Here is an 18,210-nt window from a genome sequence, read left to right on the forward strand (position 1 = left end):
GACGCTGGCTCGTATTGGTGTGATATATTAGTCGTGGCCACACCACCACAAAATAATTGTAATAACTACAATATTCCAGTTTCATAATTTTCAAATACTTCTGTCACTTGTATAATTTTTATTTTTAGTACGACTGAATCATCTATGCTGAACCATTTACATGAGATATAATTACAAAGTTATTTTTAGAAAAGTATGATGATATTTTCAAAAATTAAATATCCAATTCAATTATTATTTGTTATATATGATTCGTTTGTTATATTTTCTTGTAGGGTATACGAGATAGAATAAACAAAAATTAAAAATAAATACTTTCGCCTTTATTTGCTTTAATGTACAAATTATTAGCTTCTCCTTATTCTACATTATTTTGTTATTATTATTTTTTAATCCGTTAAATAACGTGTCAATCAGCTTAACTTCAACCATAATTAACTGCTTTAGCGCTTCATTTGGACAAATTTAGTGTTTAGTATTTGATAAAGATAAAACAGTCTTTGATGCAAACTCAATAGGTGCTGAAAAATCCAGCTAGCGGTTTAGAATAGTTTGTACTCTTTAATCTAAACTTACATACTAGGTTTAGAACTTTTTAAAACAATAAGGGCAAACAAGAAAACTCCGTAACACATTTTACAAATTTCAAAATTGAGTGATAAATATAATTTTGAGCACTGTTATGAAACTAAAATGTAAATTAAGTTACAAAAAATACCATTTTTATACATATTCATAATACTTAGGGAAACGTGAATTAATCTTTAATTTAAAAAAAATATATATATAATTTCATAATAGTGGGAAAAGAATAATTACCATATAATTGACCTAAGCATTCACAAGTGATCGAGTGCATGGTAACTTATCTAATTTGTAATTTAATAATAAATTTATGTACAATGGAAGCATTGATTATATACAATTTTGAATAATGCGTTGACAGGACATCCGACGCCTTTCAGTTTTATCACTTGTCGATCAAGCTGAGCTTGATCGCCTCTTCGAACATTTCCTGCTCCCTCTTTCTTTGGCTTTCCTCCTCTTCGCGCTGCTTTTCGGAGAGCTCGATGGCCTTGAGCAGATCGATGTCAACGATTGGCTCCTCCTCGCTTGCATCGTCCTCTGGCGACAGATCGTCTGTAAGGCTTGCTTGGATTGCTCTGCGCAAAAACAAAACTACTCTAATATCTACTCTACTCAAAGACCGATACATGTATTAAAAAAAATTCCAAAAGTTACAGGGAATGAAAGAAATTGTAAACCGATAATTAAAGGGATAAGACTAACAAAACACATTTTTTCTAACTTTATAAATCTTATTAAATTAAATCTAATCTGAATAACTTAAAAGCTTCAATTTAAAGCATAAACGGAATTTCAAATAAGAAACGCAGTTAAGAGAGGAAAATAAGGCATAATAAATAAAGGGTCTATTTTAAGGATTTGAATGGTAAGTTCCTTTTCCTGAAGGAGAAGAATAATTTTGTTCAAAAAAGACTAAAATTAAAAATTGTAGTGGTGTAGAAAAAATTAATCACCTTTGCAATTGCTTTTCTTCATCATCAAAACAATTTGGAGTGTTTGGCCTTTGAACCTGCAGAGCTTCCCATATATCAACCTAAAATGTAATATATANTATTTATAATAATTATTAGAGGAAAACAAATTTCTATAAGGTATAGGTTTATTTTTTAAAGAGGGTATTTCAACTACTATATTATATGAACCCACGGGGAAAAAAACACCAGTACAGTAAAATCTCCACTATCTGGGGTTCGATTATATGGTCCCCGGGTCTCTGTATATGTGTATTTATTTTGTGTAGCAACAGATAACTTCTGATTTGAAGAACACCGTCTTTTGCCTGGTTCCTCCCCACCAGTTAGTATCACAACTTCGAACTCACAAGCTCATCACTCATTCAGATTAGTACCCCAGCACTTTACCACTTGAGCTATCGTGACTTTGGTCCCTGAGACACCAACTCACAACCTCAACCTGCAACCTTTTAAATTTCCTTTTTTTTCAACTAATATTCAATTATCATGTAATCATAGTATATATACAAATTAGCCATGGGAACTGTTAGTGAAGTATGGGTCCTACAGTAACATATTTATATATGTTTTTGTCGGTCTTTTTAATCAAAGTAATTTTTTAAGCAAATGATTAATAATTTTTATGAAAAGTGTGGTTGAGAAACCTTAGTGTCACGAACAGGACTTGAACTCATGACATATGGAAATACCCTGGCGCTCTACCACTTGAGCTGTGACTGACAGACAACGCACAGACCAAGCCGCTGGATCTAAAGGGCTGAAATTTCAACAGTGCATTCCTATACATTTTATGAAATTCCATCCTCAAGAGGGTGATATGGACAATTTTTTACCATGGATGGACCGAAGTGAACGGAAGGAGAGAAGAATTTGAGAAACGAGACATTATATTAGAAAGCCATACTAGCACTCTGCATCGCATTAGAAAGTACATTCCCGCAAAGTCATGGGTAAAAACTAGTACTTAATAATCCCAAAAAAGCAAATATGGACAAATTGAAGTAAATAAATCTTAAGAAAAACTGATTTTTATAATTACTTTTAAAGATAATGTAAGAAGAAAAGGTTTTACTCACTTGATCTTCATCATGGCCAGATTGAAGCAGGCTTTGTTGAATGGCGTATTGAAGCATGTCATCCTCCTCTTCCAAGTTGACATGTCTTCTTGATTCTGGCCCTGAATAATTAATTATACATATAAATTTCCACTTGGATATTATTTTTTTTATTGTATATTTTTTAAAGGTCGAAGGCCTGATACATTAGTCTATTTAATAAGGGATTAATGATCATCCTTACCGCATACATAAACACATTTCGACCGAAGATTAAGGTATGTTTAAACAAACTTGGTTTTGGAAAAAAGCTCTATATAAAAGGTACATATGTGATTGACTGTTTTCTAAGGGCTCTTGCCACCCTTCTCATTTCATTGAGTTTACAACGTCTTGCTCTAAGGTCAAAAAGAGCTATAAACAAAATTGGGCTTAGTCTTCGGTTGATGTCAATAACTAGGAGTCATGAAACAAATAAATGGGGCATACCAAGCCTGGTATAATGTTGCGGGGCTTCAAAACAAGAGTCCTCCACTAGGCATAACGTCCGACAGCCTTCTTGGGTTGTTCCGACACCACTCACGGGATTCTCCAAAGCGAATATGTTACCAAATGTGATTCTGGCATTTAGGACATGGAACAACGGTATTTCTAAAAATAAAGTACATTAACTATGGTATCATTTTATCCATTTAAGAAATCACTTTTACCTATCTTAACTGGAAAACCGGAAGGCAGTTGCATTTGTATGAAGTTTTTCAGCTTGGCAAAGTGAGAACTTGATATTGCCATCAAGTCAACTATGGGCATTATTTGCTCTGGCAAACTCAAAGGGTAATCTTCACTTAACCAGAGGGTCGCCTAAAATTTCAGTTGAAATAGTTAAACACTGCAATTTTTTAACATAAAAAATTAGTTTGCTGTCCGAATGCAGTACCTTGAATTTTTGTATTTTTGTGCATATGTCCTTTGGCCTTCCTATATCCCGGTTGCCAAGTTCCACTGAGCCATCAAAATACTCTTCTAGTGTTATTTGACAAGGATTCCCAAACTGAGTGTATTCTTCCTGTTGGGGAAGAAAAAAAAAAAAAGAAGAAAAAAAAACTATATTGTAAAATGCAAAAATTGAAGTGAATAATGTAACATTGTGATACATATTGATCAGTCCTAATCATCCTGACCTCATATCATGGCTAATATTGGGAGTGTTTTTCAAAGTTCCACTTTTACCCTTGTCGTACCTTTATTACCTGCTAGCTCTCTCCTCTTTCAACATTACTATAATTCAAGAGAGTTTTAGAAAAAAACTTACAAGTTGAGTTGGTGATCTTTCCTCCGTTTCTGCAATTCCGAGGAAAGATTGTAATGGTGTTTTGCTGCTCCTGAACCTCAATTTTTCTTCTTCTGATAAATGCTCAGTACGCGTTTTAGTGACTAGTTGGACGTTGTTGGCTCCAAACACTTTACAAGGGTGGCCATTGATCATTTCAGTTTTGTCTTGCCTCCATCCCCAGATACCACTCCGGTTACTAATAAAAGACAGGTTGTACCGACAGTTTATTTGTGTTTGAAATCTAAACTTACCGTTCGAAGCTTATCTTGTCAGTGTCGAGGTAAGTCGTGGTGATCGGGGTGGTCAGTCGGGCGCTTACTGACTGATGGCTAGGCTGGAGGATCTGCAGGTCGCTTGTGCTTATCATTTTCATCTGCTCAAAGAACACTTGCTCATTTTCATGATCCACTTCCATTATAGTGGCTTGATTATCTGAAGGAAAAAAATCAGTCAAGAATTATAAATATAATAGCTGAAATAAAAAATATATTTTCTATACAACTGTACATTTCTTTACTTTATACTTTAAAAACTATAATTCACTACTCTATACCATTTTTTTGTTCTGCTTTAATTAATAAAGCATTTAATACTTGTGAATTTTACATTAGCCTACTACTTGTGCATTTGATTCATTTTTTTATATCGGCAATCACCTGCTTTGTTGATTAAAGAGAAAATATAGCTGCGGTTACAACGCAAAGGAGTCGGCACTTTATCAGCTAGCAATAAATAATATTATTAGAATTTATGTCATAATAATTTATATTTAGCCCAAAGTAACAACTGATTATTCCACCAGTATGGACAATTTTAAATTAAGAAAAATTGTAATTAAATTTAGAAACACTAACATTTGTAACATGGTTATTTTTTAAAAACAAATGCTAAATATTTTTTTTAAATTTTATTATTTATTCCATTCCATAGATGGAGACAACCAAAATACAACTTTATAAAAATATTCTTTTATTTATAATTGTGCCATCTTCAGTTACTAGTTACATGAGTGAAGATGGACCCAATAAGTGACCCAATGCCGGTTCAGCGTGAATTGTTAACATGTTAATTTTTAATATTTAATGGTTTTAGTTTAATGTGGGTGTAGACAGTACCCCAAAATCTATATATATATATNTTTTAGTTGCTTCCCTCTATGGTATACCATTAGATAAAAAATAAATTATAAAACAACCTATTGAACATGAAGTAACAATATTATAAATTTATAATAATTAATTATTAACTAAAATTCTAACTTAAAGTAGCTTTAATTTAATGTTGACTTGCATTTAAGCATTTGTTTATGATAATGATTACAATCTTTGTTTTATCCAATGAGGTTTTTCATGTTTAAATCTATAATTTTTATTCAATTATATCTTAGTATTTTATGGTATTCCAATTAATTATTCTTTTTATCGAAGATTATTTGGACTACACATTTTTATCTTAGATTTTTGACTAAGATGAAAATGCTTAGATAAAAATAATTATTGGAATAATTAATATGGTCAATTATGACCATTAAGCAAATATTGATTAATTTGATAGTATATTGAACTTTTCAAGATTCACAAAAATAAGCGATAATAGCAGGTACATATGACGTGATAATGTTACAAGTGATACATCGATTTTCTGCTGCCTAGCTAAAACAAAATTTGCATTTACCTTTAAAAAAAAAGTTTCAAAATGTATAGCAATTTACCTTGTCCATGAAATATGAAACTGGTGTTGCCACGGTGCCATTTGTTCTGGTCAAAACCGAGTAGAGTTGTGTCTATCCTGACCTTTGAGCCCTGTTTGTACACTTTATACGTATCGCTTGGGCACATCCGAGAGACAAGCGGGACTGAAATACCATATTGCAATTAAAAAACAAAATCCAAAGAAAAAATCTAAACTATTTCAGGCACTGTGAAGGGTTTTAGATTTGAAATCATTTCCTTTCTTGTGCTCTTTTTTCCCCAACAAAATTATGTTAATTTAAATAAAACAATTTTTTTATTACTAACCCCAACTGGTAAACTCCCATTTCATCTCTACATAAAAATCTGGTGCCTGGAATTAAATAATCATGATAAAGAATATTCAATAATGTTAATCATTAATTTGAGAAATTACTTCTTTGAGTTTAAGCAACAGTTCTGGCACTCCACCAACTCTTGACGAATATCTTTGGTAGTCTCGCCATTCCAGTACAGAGTAGACCAATTCAGGATCCCCTGTTGCTACCGCTTCTTGAACAACTAGAAATAATTATAAATTAATAAAAAGATGATTATTGGTAAATCTTATGTAGAACAATGTTGTACCTGTCCATCCATCTTTATTTTCGGTGTTAACATTGGCCCCAAATTCCATGAGCAATTTAGAGACCTCCAAGTGCCCAAGAGTGACGGCAAGCATAAGCGGGGATCTTCCTCTGACATCTTTTTTCTCCAAATCTTCCTACCAAAACACAAATAGGCATTAAATAAGAAAATGAGGAATTATTTTTCTTAATTAATGAGCAATCCAAAAACATAAATGAACAACTGAACCCGAAGTTAGATAATTGTTATTTTTAATTGAAAATGACTATGAAATGTACATTATTTTAAAAATAATATGTAAATTGGTAAATAAGATATGATTGCTTACACAAAACCTCTCAAATAGAACAGGAAACAAAGTGAACAATAACATTGAAAGTTAACTTTTTAATAGTTAAGTCCAAACTTATCTAGATAACATAATTCCCTTCTTGGTCAGTCATTATAATACCATCTTATCTATTGTCTAAATATCATTTGCAGATTGAATTTCACCTCACTGACATGTTTTTTCTATGCTGTACATATATTTGAACAGGGATATTTTAAGAACTTGAAGAATGGATGGACCTCTGCGAAGGTCATAGTATTTTAAAATGTCGAAAGATCTTCAGCAACTTTTTTAACAAGGTCACTTCAACTGCCATTGATTTTAGAAGTCCCTCAAAAGTGGATGAGTTATTCTTATTAAGTTAGAATACCAAGACCTGCACAATGGAAATCTAATTAGTTCCTCTAAGGAATTTAATTTATTTGAAAATCTAAAGAAAAACGCTTTAATTTAGAGTTGGATTATTAAATATTCACAGATGAATTTTACCTTTAAAATTAAATACAACAGCAAGCTAAATTTATTCAATTTTACAAATTTATGTTATGTAAAGATGTAAATGACAAAATAATAGACTATACTAGCACATTAATGTTCAATTTTGTTAGAAAGGTTAGTAGGTTGTTGAACAATAGAGTGAAGCATGGAATTTTCTTTAATGAAAAATAATGGAATGTGTTCGACATCATGACATGAGTACTCTTTAGTGTTAATATCCCACACATGTCATGATGTCGAAATCATTCTGTTAATAAAGAAAATTCCATGCTGCACGATATTGATCAACAACCTACAGTACAATTAATAAAGTTATAAAATAAACAGCAAAGGAACTTCTATTTTACATTCAATTCTAATCTCGGTCTTGAATTAGTAACAACAGTTTGTTTTATGTTAATTTTTGTTTTTTTACCTTAATTCGATCAATGTTTTTTAACTAAGACCGCCGTTTAAAAACCAAGGTTATACTCTATTTAAGTAATTGGCTACCTATCTAATGGGTGACATGGTGAGGTCACTTCCCAAATTTAATAGTGATCAATCCTGATTAATAAAAATAGTTTAAATAATTAAAAAAAACTAAAAATATAGATGTAAGAAATGTAATTTAACCTTGATACAATAAAATGTGGGAGATAGTTGAAAGATGTTCAACAGACTTCTAAAGAATTACTTATGGAACATGGTCAATGCTCGCTAGAGGGAGTCATACAAATGGTGATGGGAAGAAGGTTCAACTGAAGTTATAGTTTGTTTAAACTGTAACATTCTGGAATTTTTTAAAAGTTGTTTATGGTATTCAAAAATGGACATGATGCCTGTCAAGACAAATCAGACTATTGTGGAAAAGACAATTTATTTCCTCTCAAAATCTGAACATACATTATTTTCACTCACTTTCTGGATTGTATTCTGCCCCCACACATCAATGGCCGGGCCTACCAAAATGTGGCCTGAGGACCCCTTGGGTCCACTGCGAACTTCGAGAAAAAGTAATAATTACAAAAATAAATGTTGAAAAAAATAAATTAAAAAACTAATAAAGAGTAATGAAAACGAAAATTTTTATTTTGCAGCAGCAATCATTGTGTTCTCCACAGACATGCTTTAGTTATGAAACAAATGCCAGCATCTCTTAAGGAAGTTTTGGATGAGTCTGTTCAAATTATTAATTATTTCAAGTCACGGCCATTGAAGCTAAAACTTTTTCATAATACTTGGTGTCGATATGGTAAGCCTTCATCATTCCCTGCTTCAATGTACAGAAATTAGTAGGCTGTCTCTAGTAAGCACTTTCACGAGTACAGGAATTACGTTTTGAAGTCTTATTTCTGTTGATGGACCACAATTTCAAATTGGCCATGTGTCAAAAGTGTTTGGTTTGAAGCATGCAACTGAGAAATTTTATTTTGATGGTTGGTAGAGAAAAAAAAATCCTGTGCAAAGTAAGAATGGAAGGCATAAATATTTTTTTATTCTGTATATTTCAGGCTCCTTGGACCATCTTCAGCAGCCTGCTCTTACAATGGACAATTTGATGTAAACCATTGAGTTGTTTCACATGAAATTTCCATTTTCAAGGTAAAGGTTTTTTTTAGTAAAATTACTATATGAAAACAACATCATTTTATTCTAAGTATTTACTAATTATTTGGAGATCGTGAGATGTGGTCTGGTGTGACGTAGATTTTAGAAAAACATTTTCTTTATCGTGCCATCGTTTCGATCTTTTTGAGATCATCTTCAGGGCTCAAAGTGTTTGTTTTCCAAGTAGATGTGTCATTCTTGTGAGTCATGTTGAGAGTGGCACACCAGACCGCATCTCATGATCTCCGAATAATCATTGATTAAAGGTCACTACACACCACACAATTATTGACCTTCATTTTCTACACATTTTTCGCAATGCATGATCAACTTTTTTATAATGGAACTGAAGAAGTCTGAGCTTTGAAATAAAACAAAATTTGAAAACGTTTTTTGTACTTGAACATAATTTTCAATTTTTTTTCCTTTGACGAAGTTGTCTAAATACCTAAACAGGTGAAAATCTGTTGGAGAAAAGTCTAGAGAATAAGGTGGATGCTGAAGAACTTCATAGCCAAGCTCTTTCAATTTGTTTACATCATGTTTTGAAACATGAGGCCTGGTGTTGTCATGGAGAAGTGTAGGACCTTTCCAATTTACCTAGTAGAGTAATTTTTTATGCATTTCGTCAATTTCCTTACAGTAGAGGTAATGGTCTCACCTCTAGGTAAAAAGGAGTAGTGAATAATTCCAGCCATCAACCACCATACTGTCACCATCAATTTTTTTGGGTTTTGTGTGTAAATTTGGTTCTGGCATGTGTCCTGGTCTTTCATCGATGTTCAACCACTGCCCTGACCAAAGTTGATTGTCACATGCAATCCATTTTTCTTTCGGTGATTATTCTTTCAAGAAAAGGCTCGGTTTTTGGCCTGGTGAGCAATGAAAACAAGGCTCAAGGCGCTTCAACTGCTGTCACTCAGTGAGCTCATGAGGGACCCATAGATCAAGCTTTTTAATTTTTTCTGTTCCTTAATTCTCATGGCAAGTAGCTGCACTTGCATTTAGTTGATCTACGAGTCCTCTGACTGTCTAATAGTGTTTTTTTCCCACCTGAAGCTTAAGGACATTGTTGTCAATTAAAATTGGAGGTCTTTCGCGGGGCTCGTTTTCCAATTCGGTATTCCCTTTCGAAAACTTAGCAAGCCAACGGCGAATGGTTTGTTCATTTACACTCCCTTCCCCAAACATCCTACTGATGTTTCTTGCAACCTCAGCTGCCCAATGACCGAGTTTAAACTCATAAAGGAATCGCGGTGTTTCCATGTTCATATTTGGAGATATACTAAAAAGTCTATAATGGATTGGGGAGCTCATCATTATAAACAAAAGTAGAAGATTAATAACTGCTTAATTATAATATGTAAACAATTGGAAGTAAACAACAGAAAACTGTTATATCCTCTCTGAATTTCTGGAACTGTAAAATCGTTGTATCGTTAAATACAACCCAATATGATTACGGAGATGACTGGATAGAAGTGACGGCAGTCCATTTAAGCATAGGTGGTGCATTGTTTTTTCTTATTGTGTGACAAAAAAAATGAACCACCCTGTATACAAATTAAGTTCTGAACTGTAAATTTTAATAAAAAAATGATTTTTTTAATATCAAGAACGAAATAAAGAAGCGTTTTTTTTTTTTTTTTTTTTTTTTAGAAAAGGTAAATCTTTTCTCCCTTTAAAAAATTATGTAAGGATAACGAGGCATTTATGGTTGAAAATTTGTGGACGAGATTTTCTTTACAAGTATGTGGGCTGGATCAAATCGAAAGAATTGGTTCAAGAACACCCGAGAGATAAATACGAACGAGTGAAAGGGACGGGACCATTTTTTCTTTTCCCTTTCGTCAATATTTCTAAGCTTAATTATTTTATTGTTATTTTAACCAAAGGCGGTAATAAAATTTAAAAAACAACGAATAGAACGGAGATTTGTACGGTGTGTTTAGTAAATAGCTGCAATACAATCGACCCTGTGGAAAGGGAATTTATTTTAGGAAATAAAGTTCAACTCACGACGGGCACTCCGGCGATCAGCTTCTGCTTGAGGGTGTCATAGTCGTTCCTCCAGACGAGGACGTGGACGGGGAACTGCCTCTCGACGTCCATCGGTTTCATATGACGGCAATTGGCCATTTGACGATGGGCGAAGTCGTCCTGGGGGAGATCACTCCCGGCTGGCGGGGCCGGGCATCCCCGGGGGGATCTTTCGGCGATAAGGGCGGCGAACGGAGCGAGAACGGCCTCGCGACGGATGATCCAGAAGGGGAGTCGCGAGGGCGAGTGTAACCAGGGCGAAGGGCTCGGGGATCGGTGGTGCCACCGGTGGAGATTCAACGAGCCTCTCCCTCCAGGCGGTGTCTCAAGCCACTCCTACTTATTCTTAAATTATCGGTCCGCCCCGTTTCTCTTCGCTCGGTGCTTGGCACTCGAAATGATCTGAGTTCCTCACACAACCCTCTTTCTCCTTGTGAGAAAAAGCATGGCACTTTCTTCTCTGATGGCTTTTTTTCGCTTCGTCCCTCAACTGGCCGGCGAGTCTCGGTCTACCTCCTTTCATCAACACATGTTGAACTTTGAATTTTTTTTTTAAACAAACATTAAAATGAAACTCACTCCTGTTTTTGTTTTTTGTTTTATTTTTTAAATAGGAGATTTGGCCAAACCGAAAGGAGTTGGATAGATTTAAAATATTACCACCTGTTCCAGACTAGAAAAACGGCACAATTAAATTGCCATGTTTTTCTTTCTTCAGAAAAAATGCTCTGTGCTTTGTTTCGTTTTACTCTCGCCACTGATACATTTTCTCCATCAGACAACTAAAATTTTAATTTTTAGGAATTAAGTAAAACTTTTTACATGAACTGATCACAAAATCAGGAAGCAAGGAAACCACCATTTCATTTTATTTAATTATAGTGCAATAAATACTGCTCAAAAGAAATGTACGTAGCATCAAGGTCATAGGGCATCAGACAGGTGCCAACAAACCCAGTACTGAAGATTGGAAAAGCTGAACACACCGGATACAGAACAGAATACAGCGAGGATAGATAGACCAAAATGATTAAAAATAACAAGAGCATAGTATCATCACCCTGCAGACCCCATGAAGGGATTTCATTATTTAGAATCCATTATAGAAATGCTAGGGAAATATAAAACAGACAGTATTGCCAAGATTTTGAAAGCTATTAAACAATCCTAAGGGAAAGAAATATTGATATCAACAAGATCAGCATTAAAAGCATAATACTTGATGCTTGATCATGGTCAAGGATAATCTAAAGAAAATAAATTAAATAAATAGAAATGTATTACAGAAAAGAAATACCCGGGCTCAAAGATTAGATAAGCTCTGAAAATAAGCCAATAATAAATTATATGAAAGAGAAAATTGGTGACAGGTTTGAACAGTGGATCTTGGGACATGACCACTTCAAAAGGATATCTAATCATATTTGTGTAAAAAGGAAATGGTGGAATAGGTCTTACTAGTGAGAAGAAAATAAAAATGATACTAGGAAACTTGTAAATGTTTGAATGGTGGTGACAGGGGAGACAGAAATTTCTGTCTAGATGATTCTATAAAATATATAATATTGATTTTAGACTTATCATGGTCACTACTCAAGTGTTTTTGACAATCCAGGACAGTCTTGTCCCTCCTGTCTACGAAGCCTCCAAGGCTATAAACCCTTAATAATAATAATAATCAAAACATAAAAATCTAAATATACATTCAAACTCTCATTTATTCTTAAATACATTTTTTCCTAAACCATGTAGTCAAATAGGGCAGGTACTCGATATTACTATATTACTACTACTTACTATTACTACTAAAAACTATCATTTTACGTAAATTTTTATTGTAGTAATATATGTTTGAGACACTTTAATTGGTTTTATTAAGAGATACTTATACAAAATTTCCTCTTTTTTCCTTTTAAAATGGTAGAACATTTGTTAATAAGGCTCTTTTTCTTTCATTTTATTACTTTTTATTGATGAATTTTCCAATCACAAAACACCAAATATTTTACTCATTATTGTATCACTGAGCATTATTTTGTTAAGGATATGAATGGATTGATTCATGCCTCCCTGGAAAATAAATAGATATAAATGAACAATTATATAGGAGAAAGTTATGGTCATATTTCTCATCAGAAGGCTACTTCTGCACTTTAGGGGAAAACTGTAATTTTGGCCAAATTTGATAAATGAATATTGCCACCACTCAGACTGTCTAACTGATTGAGTCAAAATTCATGTTAAATGCAACGTGCCTTTTTAGATGCTTCCAAACATTTATTAATTCTAATTGTACCAAAGGTCTAAACTTTAAAATCACAAACTTGAAAAAGTTATGTATTTTGTACTTATTCAGTTTTGCCCTGAGGGTGTGGATATAAAGTCACATTTAATTTAATGGTATTTTACACTTACAATCGTATGAGCCAACAGTATCAAAATCTCTTTTATAAATATCTCCACACATCAGGAAAATGGTGTTTGCAACGAAAATGGCTCCTCCTGTACCGTATGAATAGTAATCCCATACTTCCTTTATTATCTGGAAAACACTCATTATATATCTAAGCATGCTCACTTTTGAACTGGTTTCTTAGTTACTGCTCTCCGTAAAATATCTCTCTCAATGTTGTTCACCATAGGGAAAAGGAGGGTGGATATAGTCCTTGATATTCCAATTATAAATCCTCCATAATTTTGTGATATATCGAATGGCACTGTGATGGGTCCTACAATGGCCAAAGACCTCAAGTAAAAGGAAACATTGAAAGCTACACGGATATTAACATGATTGGTACAATAGCCTAGGAATGCCATAGCAATCCCTGAACCCCACAGAGCTACAATAGAACAAATATTTATTTTTGCATTTAAATAACTCAATAAATTTATTATTTTCTCATTTTTATAAATACTTTGAAAAATAAAATGAACACTGACCAATTGAGCTGACTGATTTTCTTGTGTTGTTTAAGTTTACACCCTTTTCAATTAGTCTATCGGTAATTACTCCTGCTATAATTATGAAGAAGCAATCGCCAATCAACATTGAAGCTATTGATTGAGGGCCCTAAAACGACTATTTTAGTCGCAAGGTTTTTACAACTATTAATAGTTACATATTTTTTACAATTATTTCCTACAAATTAATGAATATTTATAAAAAATTCGATCTTCTGGTCAAAATCTTGAATAGACATTTAGGCACATATATACTACAAATTTTAATTATTAATAGTTATATATATATAGTCTCTAATAATTTAGACTAAATTGATGGGGGGGGGGTCGGTTAAGGCATTGACCCAGCACTCATCATTGTAAAGGTAAAGGTCCCGGGTTTGAATCCTTGAATCCAGCGGTCATCAATTTGGACCCAACATACTTACTGATGGGTCAAAAACAGTGACACTCTGAAGGATAAAAAAAAATTGATTTGAATGTCTGGTTTTTGGTCAGGGTATGAAGAAACCAGATCTTCCTGTTGATAATGAATGTTAATACAAAAAATATCCACAAATATACAAATATATTAAATTCACTAGTTTCATGGTCCACTTGACCAATTAATATCTTACAATTAATTAAGGTTTTTAGTTGAGATAAAAAAGTCAATGGAACAAGCGGGATTCGAACACACGATCTTTGGCTTGATATGCCGCTGCTCTACCACTTGAGCTATCGTGACCTCGATCCACTCGGACTTAACTTCCCATCTCAACCACACTTTTTTTTTTAATATCCCTCCTTTTACAATTTCCCTTTATACAAATATATTTTATTTAATTGTAATTTACCTCTGCATTTTGAAAATGTAGTATATTCATAAAAAAAGAATTTGTTAATTTATAATATCTTCCTGAGATTTTATAAATCTCTACAGAAAGATCAACCAGCAGGAAGCCATAGAGTGGAAGGCAAGATAGCATCTTTTTCAAAGGCACTGGAACATTCTGCGATAATGATTAGCTTAAGATATATTGGCTACTATTGACATTGTCCTTACAATAGCCACTTTTCTAATATGTGGTATGTTGTGGAATAAGTAGCGCTGTTCTTCCTTGGATATGTAAAAGCACTTGTGTGGATCTGGAGCGCTAAAAACAAGCCACAGAAAACACCATACCAAAGTGAGGCTACCCCCAAGAAAGTATGTGACTCTATAATTCATGCGGAAGAAACTGTCGATCTGGACATATGTGAAGAAAGCAAAGTATGTTCCTAAAAGCATTGTCAAAATTGAACTATGTTATACTTTTTATAGATATATCATTAATAATTCCCAGTATGGAAAGGAAGAAAATTTAAATCTTAAACCTGTTGACAATACTGTCATGTGTTTCCCAAGTTCATGATGTGGAGTCCATCTTGACATAAATGTATAGGCAGCTGGAATTTGGAAAATCTAGATGTGAGAAATTCAGATTCATGTACAAGATGCTGACAGTTCTTCAGTCATAATATTACTAATCGATGCTCTAATGAAATGAGACGTACGGTCACGATTTCAATGACCAAAAGTGTGGCTTTGAAAAGATCCTCTTGTGATGTCATCAACAAGGGTATAGCTATAAGAGCGACAGATTGTACAAGACTTGTCACAAGAATAATATACTTTGAGCAGAAAAAAAGTGGAGCAATAGCGCCAAGCAACCTCCCAGTAAATAATATCGGGCACATAAGCCAATCGAGATTTTGCTCACTGTAGCTGGAAAATTTTTCATGCTGAAAATAAAAACAAGCTGAATTACAAAATAAAATACTTTGTATTCATACTGTACAACTTTAAATTTAGCCTTGAAAGTTTTTGACAAGTATGGTGAAACATAATATTTAAACACTGAAATTGTAGTTTTGTCATTTCTGATCATTTTGGCATACCTATCCATGCTATTTTGCTCTGTAGACATGTTTTGGCTTCTTACCCTCTCCAACTCAGAACTAATGAAAGTACAGGTTCATCAATTTGAAAATAAAATTTTTGTGGATATTTTCAGGTATTGGCTGAAATATCTCTATAATTAAAAGAACAGTGGCATTGTTAACCAATTTGCTCATTCCAAGAAAAATGATACATAAAATTGCTAACAGTAAAAACATTTGTGCATGTGCGCATATTGATATGCGTATGCCTTTTATTTTAGATAAGGTGGATGTTTATAATTTTTGTATCATTGACTAGCTATTTAATCAAGTATTGAGTAGTATCTATTGACAAGCTGGGTTTTGAATTTTCATTCTTACCTTTCTGTTTGACGGTTTTTAGGGTTCGCAACAGCAGAGGTCATATAAACCCTCAGGGTGCCGGTGTTTTTGAAAAAAAAGCCCATTTGTAAGTATGTCGAGTTCGAATGCAGGGCCGCTGGATTCGAACCCGGGACCTTCACCTTACAGTGATGAGCGCCGTGTCAACGCCTAAACCGTTGCGGCCACCGATGCTCCCCTGTCTTGATGGTTTACAATGTTAAGTAAAACCACATAGTTTGTAGTAATCCAATAATTTTAAATTAATATTTATCTTAATTAAAATAACACTAAATCAGTCAATAAATTATATTTTTCTTACATTAATGCAAGTAATAAAAACCTCAATTTAAGATTATTACAAACTAACTGGTTTGTTTTGGTATAGTTTGGATGTTCATTCAATTATTTCAAAAACAAAATAAACCTAAAACACTCTCTCATATTATCATTCCCACTATTTAATGTTTTTATGAAATTTAGCTTTATTTTACCATAGTCTTGAAACCTCCTGTCACATACATTCCATCTGTTGAGGAAGACACAGTCAAAATGACCCACTCATTCTTAAAGAATGCAAGAGCGATCAGAATAACTTGAAAATGACGAGTACCAAAGCTTGAAGGGGATTCTGAAAAAATTATAACAACATTACAACTCAACTAAATTAGACTTTTTATGTAGAAATTTATTGTTAACTTTTTTGATTGACAATCAGTAACTAAAAAACATGTTTGTAATGGAAAATGTACATTAATTAGTTTATTTAAAAGTACAATGATAGTTTATACACTACCATCGATAAAAATGTAAATATTCTTATTTTTATTAACTCACTGAACTAAGTTAAAATTCACAGAATATACCATGAAAATTCATTAAAACAATATTTTCTAAAAACAGTCCTAAATTTTAAAGTATGTAATAACAGATATGATTTAAATTTAATCAAACATCCTAAAAACATGGAGGATTCACGTTTGATTCAATGTATTTTTGCAATGAAACCTTTAAATGCATCATGATTTCAGAGTAATTTTTATTTGAAATAGATGTATATTTAAACTTTTCTCGTCATAACTGGTCTACTCACCCATAATTTAGATCATGGAAGGAGAAAAAAACTGTTTCACTGAAATATAAAAGAAAACTACACCTACAATACAAAGTGACATCTGTTAAAATTTCATCTTTTATGTTTCTATTGAACAAATGGTATTTACTATGGTCAAGAGAAAATTGATAAAAAATACAAATAAATTTGGACATTAACCAATCTATTAAGTTTGCTGTAGACAGTTTGTACTGCTTTTACTACAATAAATATAGAAAATTGGATTGATGTTGAATCATATGTCAACGAAGGTCCTCAAAATAGGCCCAGAATTGTTTTCATATATAATAATGAATTATCGATGTAGCCATTACATTTTTTCCATTTGTCAAATATTAAATCAAACTCTACCAAAAACAAAACAAATACATATGTGATATTATTATTAATAATAAAATAATAATACCTTATGGCTATTAGTTGTAAATTTTGGAATGTTAATGTTCAACTAAAACTGTCATTTTTGCTGATTTTTTGGCAGGGTGCTTTTTTAAAATATACTCTGTTAATTTATTTGCGTTAAACCTTGAAAATTGTTGTTTTTAAATTAAATTAGAGATAAATTGTTTCTTAAAATATAAAATCTTTCTAAGAATTCTGTTTTGTTTTTTAAATATATGTATTAATGGCTTATGACAACCATCAGACACTAAAACTGTAATTGTTTGCATTCTTGTTTTTATTTTATTTATCTTATTAATATACTCTATTAATTTATTTACAACAAATCTTTAAAATTGTTATTTTTATATTAATTTAGAGATAATTTCTAAAAATATAGAATTGGTTTAAGAATCCAGTTTTTTAAATTAAATTTTTTAAATTAAATCTTGAAAATGATTGTTTTTAAATTAAATTGGAGATAAGCAGTTTCTTAACGTGTAGAATTTTTCTGAGAATTCTATTTTGTTTGTTTAAATATATTTTTTAATGGCTTATGACAATCATCTCTAAACCTCATTTTTTTGGCGCTGTTTTTTAAATATAATCTGTTCATTTGTTTACATTAAATCACGAAAATTTTACTTTTTAAATAAAACGAGAGATAAGCGATTTCTTATAATTTAGAATTTTTCTAGGAATCTTGTTGTTTTTTAAAAATATATTTTTTTTATGGCTTGAGAC

General features: G+C 32.5%; 2 protein-coding genes across 4 annotated transcripts; both read right to left on the reverse strand.

The window, feature by feature from the left end:
* Positions 1 to 747: 747 nt before the first annotated feature.
* On the reverse strand, positions 748 to 11,325 carry LOC106672254 (ankyrin repeat domain-containing protein 13B). 2 transcript variants are annotated; one of them, XM_014403538.2, is made up of 13 exons: positions 10,707 to 11,319; positions 6,269 to 6,404; positions 6,078 to 6,202; positions 5,969 to 6,014; positions 5,662 to 5,805; positions 4,202 to 4,382; positions 3,930 to 4,146; positions 3,555 to 3,683; positions 3,328 to 3,478; positions 3,107 to 3,268; positions 2,639 to 2,739; positions 1,542 to 1,621; positions 748 to 1,163 (listed from the first exon to the last, which is right to left on the reverse strand). In XM_014403538.2, the coding sequence occupies exons 1-13, from the start codon at positions 10,824 to 10,826 to the stop codon at positions 971 to 973; spliced, it is 1,785 nt and encodes a 594-aa protein (XP_014259024.1). In that variant the 5' UTR covers positions 10,827 to 11,319; the 3' UTR covers positions 748 to 970. The 2 variants fall into 2 exon arrangements, with proteins under 2 accessions (XP_014259024.1, XP_014259025.1); XM_014403539.2 differs by lacking the exons at positions 748 to 1,163; positions 1,542 to 1,621 and adding an exon at positions 1,712 to 2,008 and having other exon boundaries at positions 10,707 to 11,325.
* Positions 11,326 to 12,671: 1,346 nt separating this feature from the next.
* Positions 12,672 to 17,615, reverse strand: LOC106672285 (probable anion transporter 3, chloroplastic). Of its 2 annotated transcripts, none has more exons than XM_014403595.2 (10): positions 17,065 to 17,615; positions 16,466 to 16,602; positions 15,225 to 15,452; positions 15,045 to 15,132; positions 14,734 to 14,948; positions 14,525 to 14,680; positions 13,668 to 13,797; positions 13,329 to 13,567; positions 13,143 to 13,269; positions 12,672 to 12,797 (listed from the first exon to the last, which is right to left on the reverse strand). In XM_014403595.2, the coding sequence occupies exons 1-10, from the start codon at positions 17,066 to 17,068 to the stop codon at positions 12,766 to 12,768; spliced, it is 1,356 nt and encodes a 451-aa protein (XP_014259081.1). In that variant the 5' UTR covers positions 17,069 to 17,615; the 3' UTR covers positions 12,672 to 12,765. The 2 variants fall into 2 exon arrangements, with proteins under 2 accessions (XP_014259081.1, XP_014259082.1); XM_014403596.2 differs by lacking the exon at positions 17,065 to 17,615 and adding an exon at positions 15,609 to 15,668 and having other exon boundaries at positions 16,466 to 16,592.
* Between the last annotated feature and the right edge of the window lie 595 nt (positions 17,616 to 18,210).

This window comes from Cimex lectularius, unplaced genomic scaffold (assembly GCF_000648675.2).
Source record: "Cimex lectularius strain Harlan isolate CLEC.00 unplaced genomic scaffold, Clec_2.1 scaffold17, whole genome shotgun sequence".
NCBI lineage: Eukaryota > Metazoa > Arthropoda > Insecta > Hemiptera > Cimicidae > Cimex > Cimex lectularius.

Bases quoted from the DNA above. Each gene is read 5' to 3' on its own strand.
- LOC106672254 (XM_014403538.2), bottom strand. From the start codon at position 10,826: ATGGCCAATTGCCGTCATATGAAACCGATGGACGTCGAGAGGCAGTTC. The intron at 3,479-3,554 runs GTACTGCATTCG...CTGAAATTTTAG, and splicing joins CAAAAATACAAAAATTCAAG to GCGACCCTCTGGTTAAGTGA. The intron at 2,740-3,106 runs GTATGCCCCATT...TTAATTATTCAG, and splicing joins GCAACATTATACCAGGCTTG to GGCCAGAATCAAGAAGACAT.
- LOC106672285 (XM_014403595.2), bottom strand. The intron at 14,949-15,044 runs GTTTAAGATTTA...CAATGCTTTTAG, and splicing joins CATGACAGTATTGTCAACAG to GAACATACTTTGCTTTCTTC. The intron at 13,798-14,524 runs GTAAATTACAAT...TAGTCGTTTTAG, and splicing joins TACATTTTCAAAATGCAGAG to GGCCCTCAATCAATAGCTTC.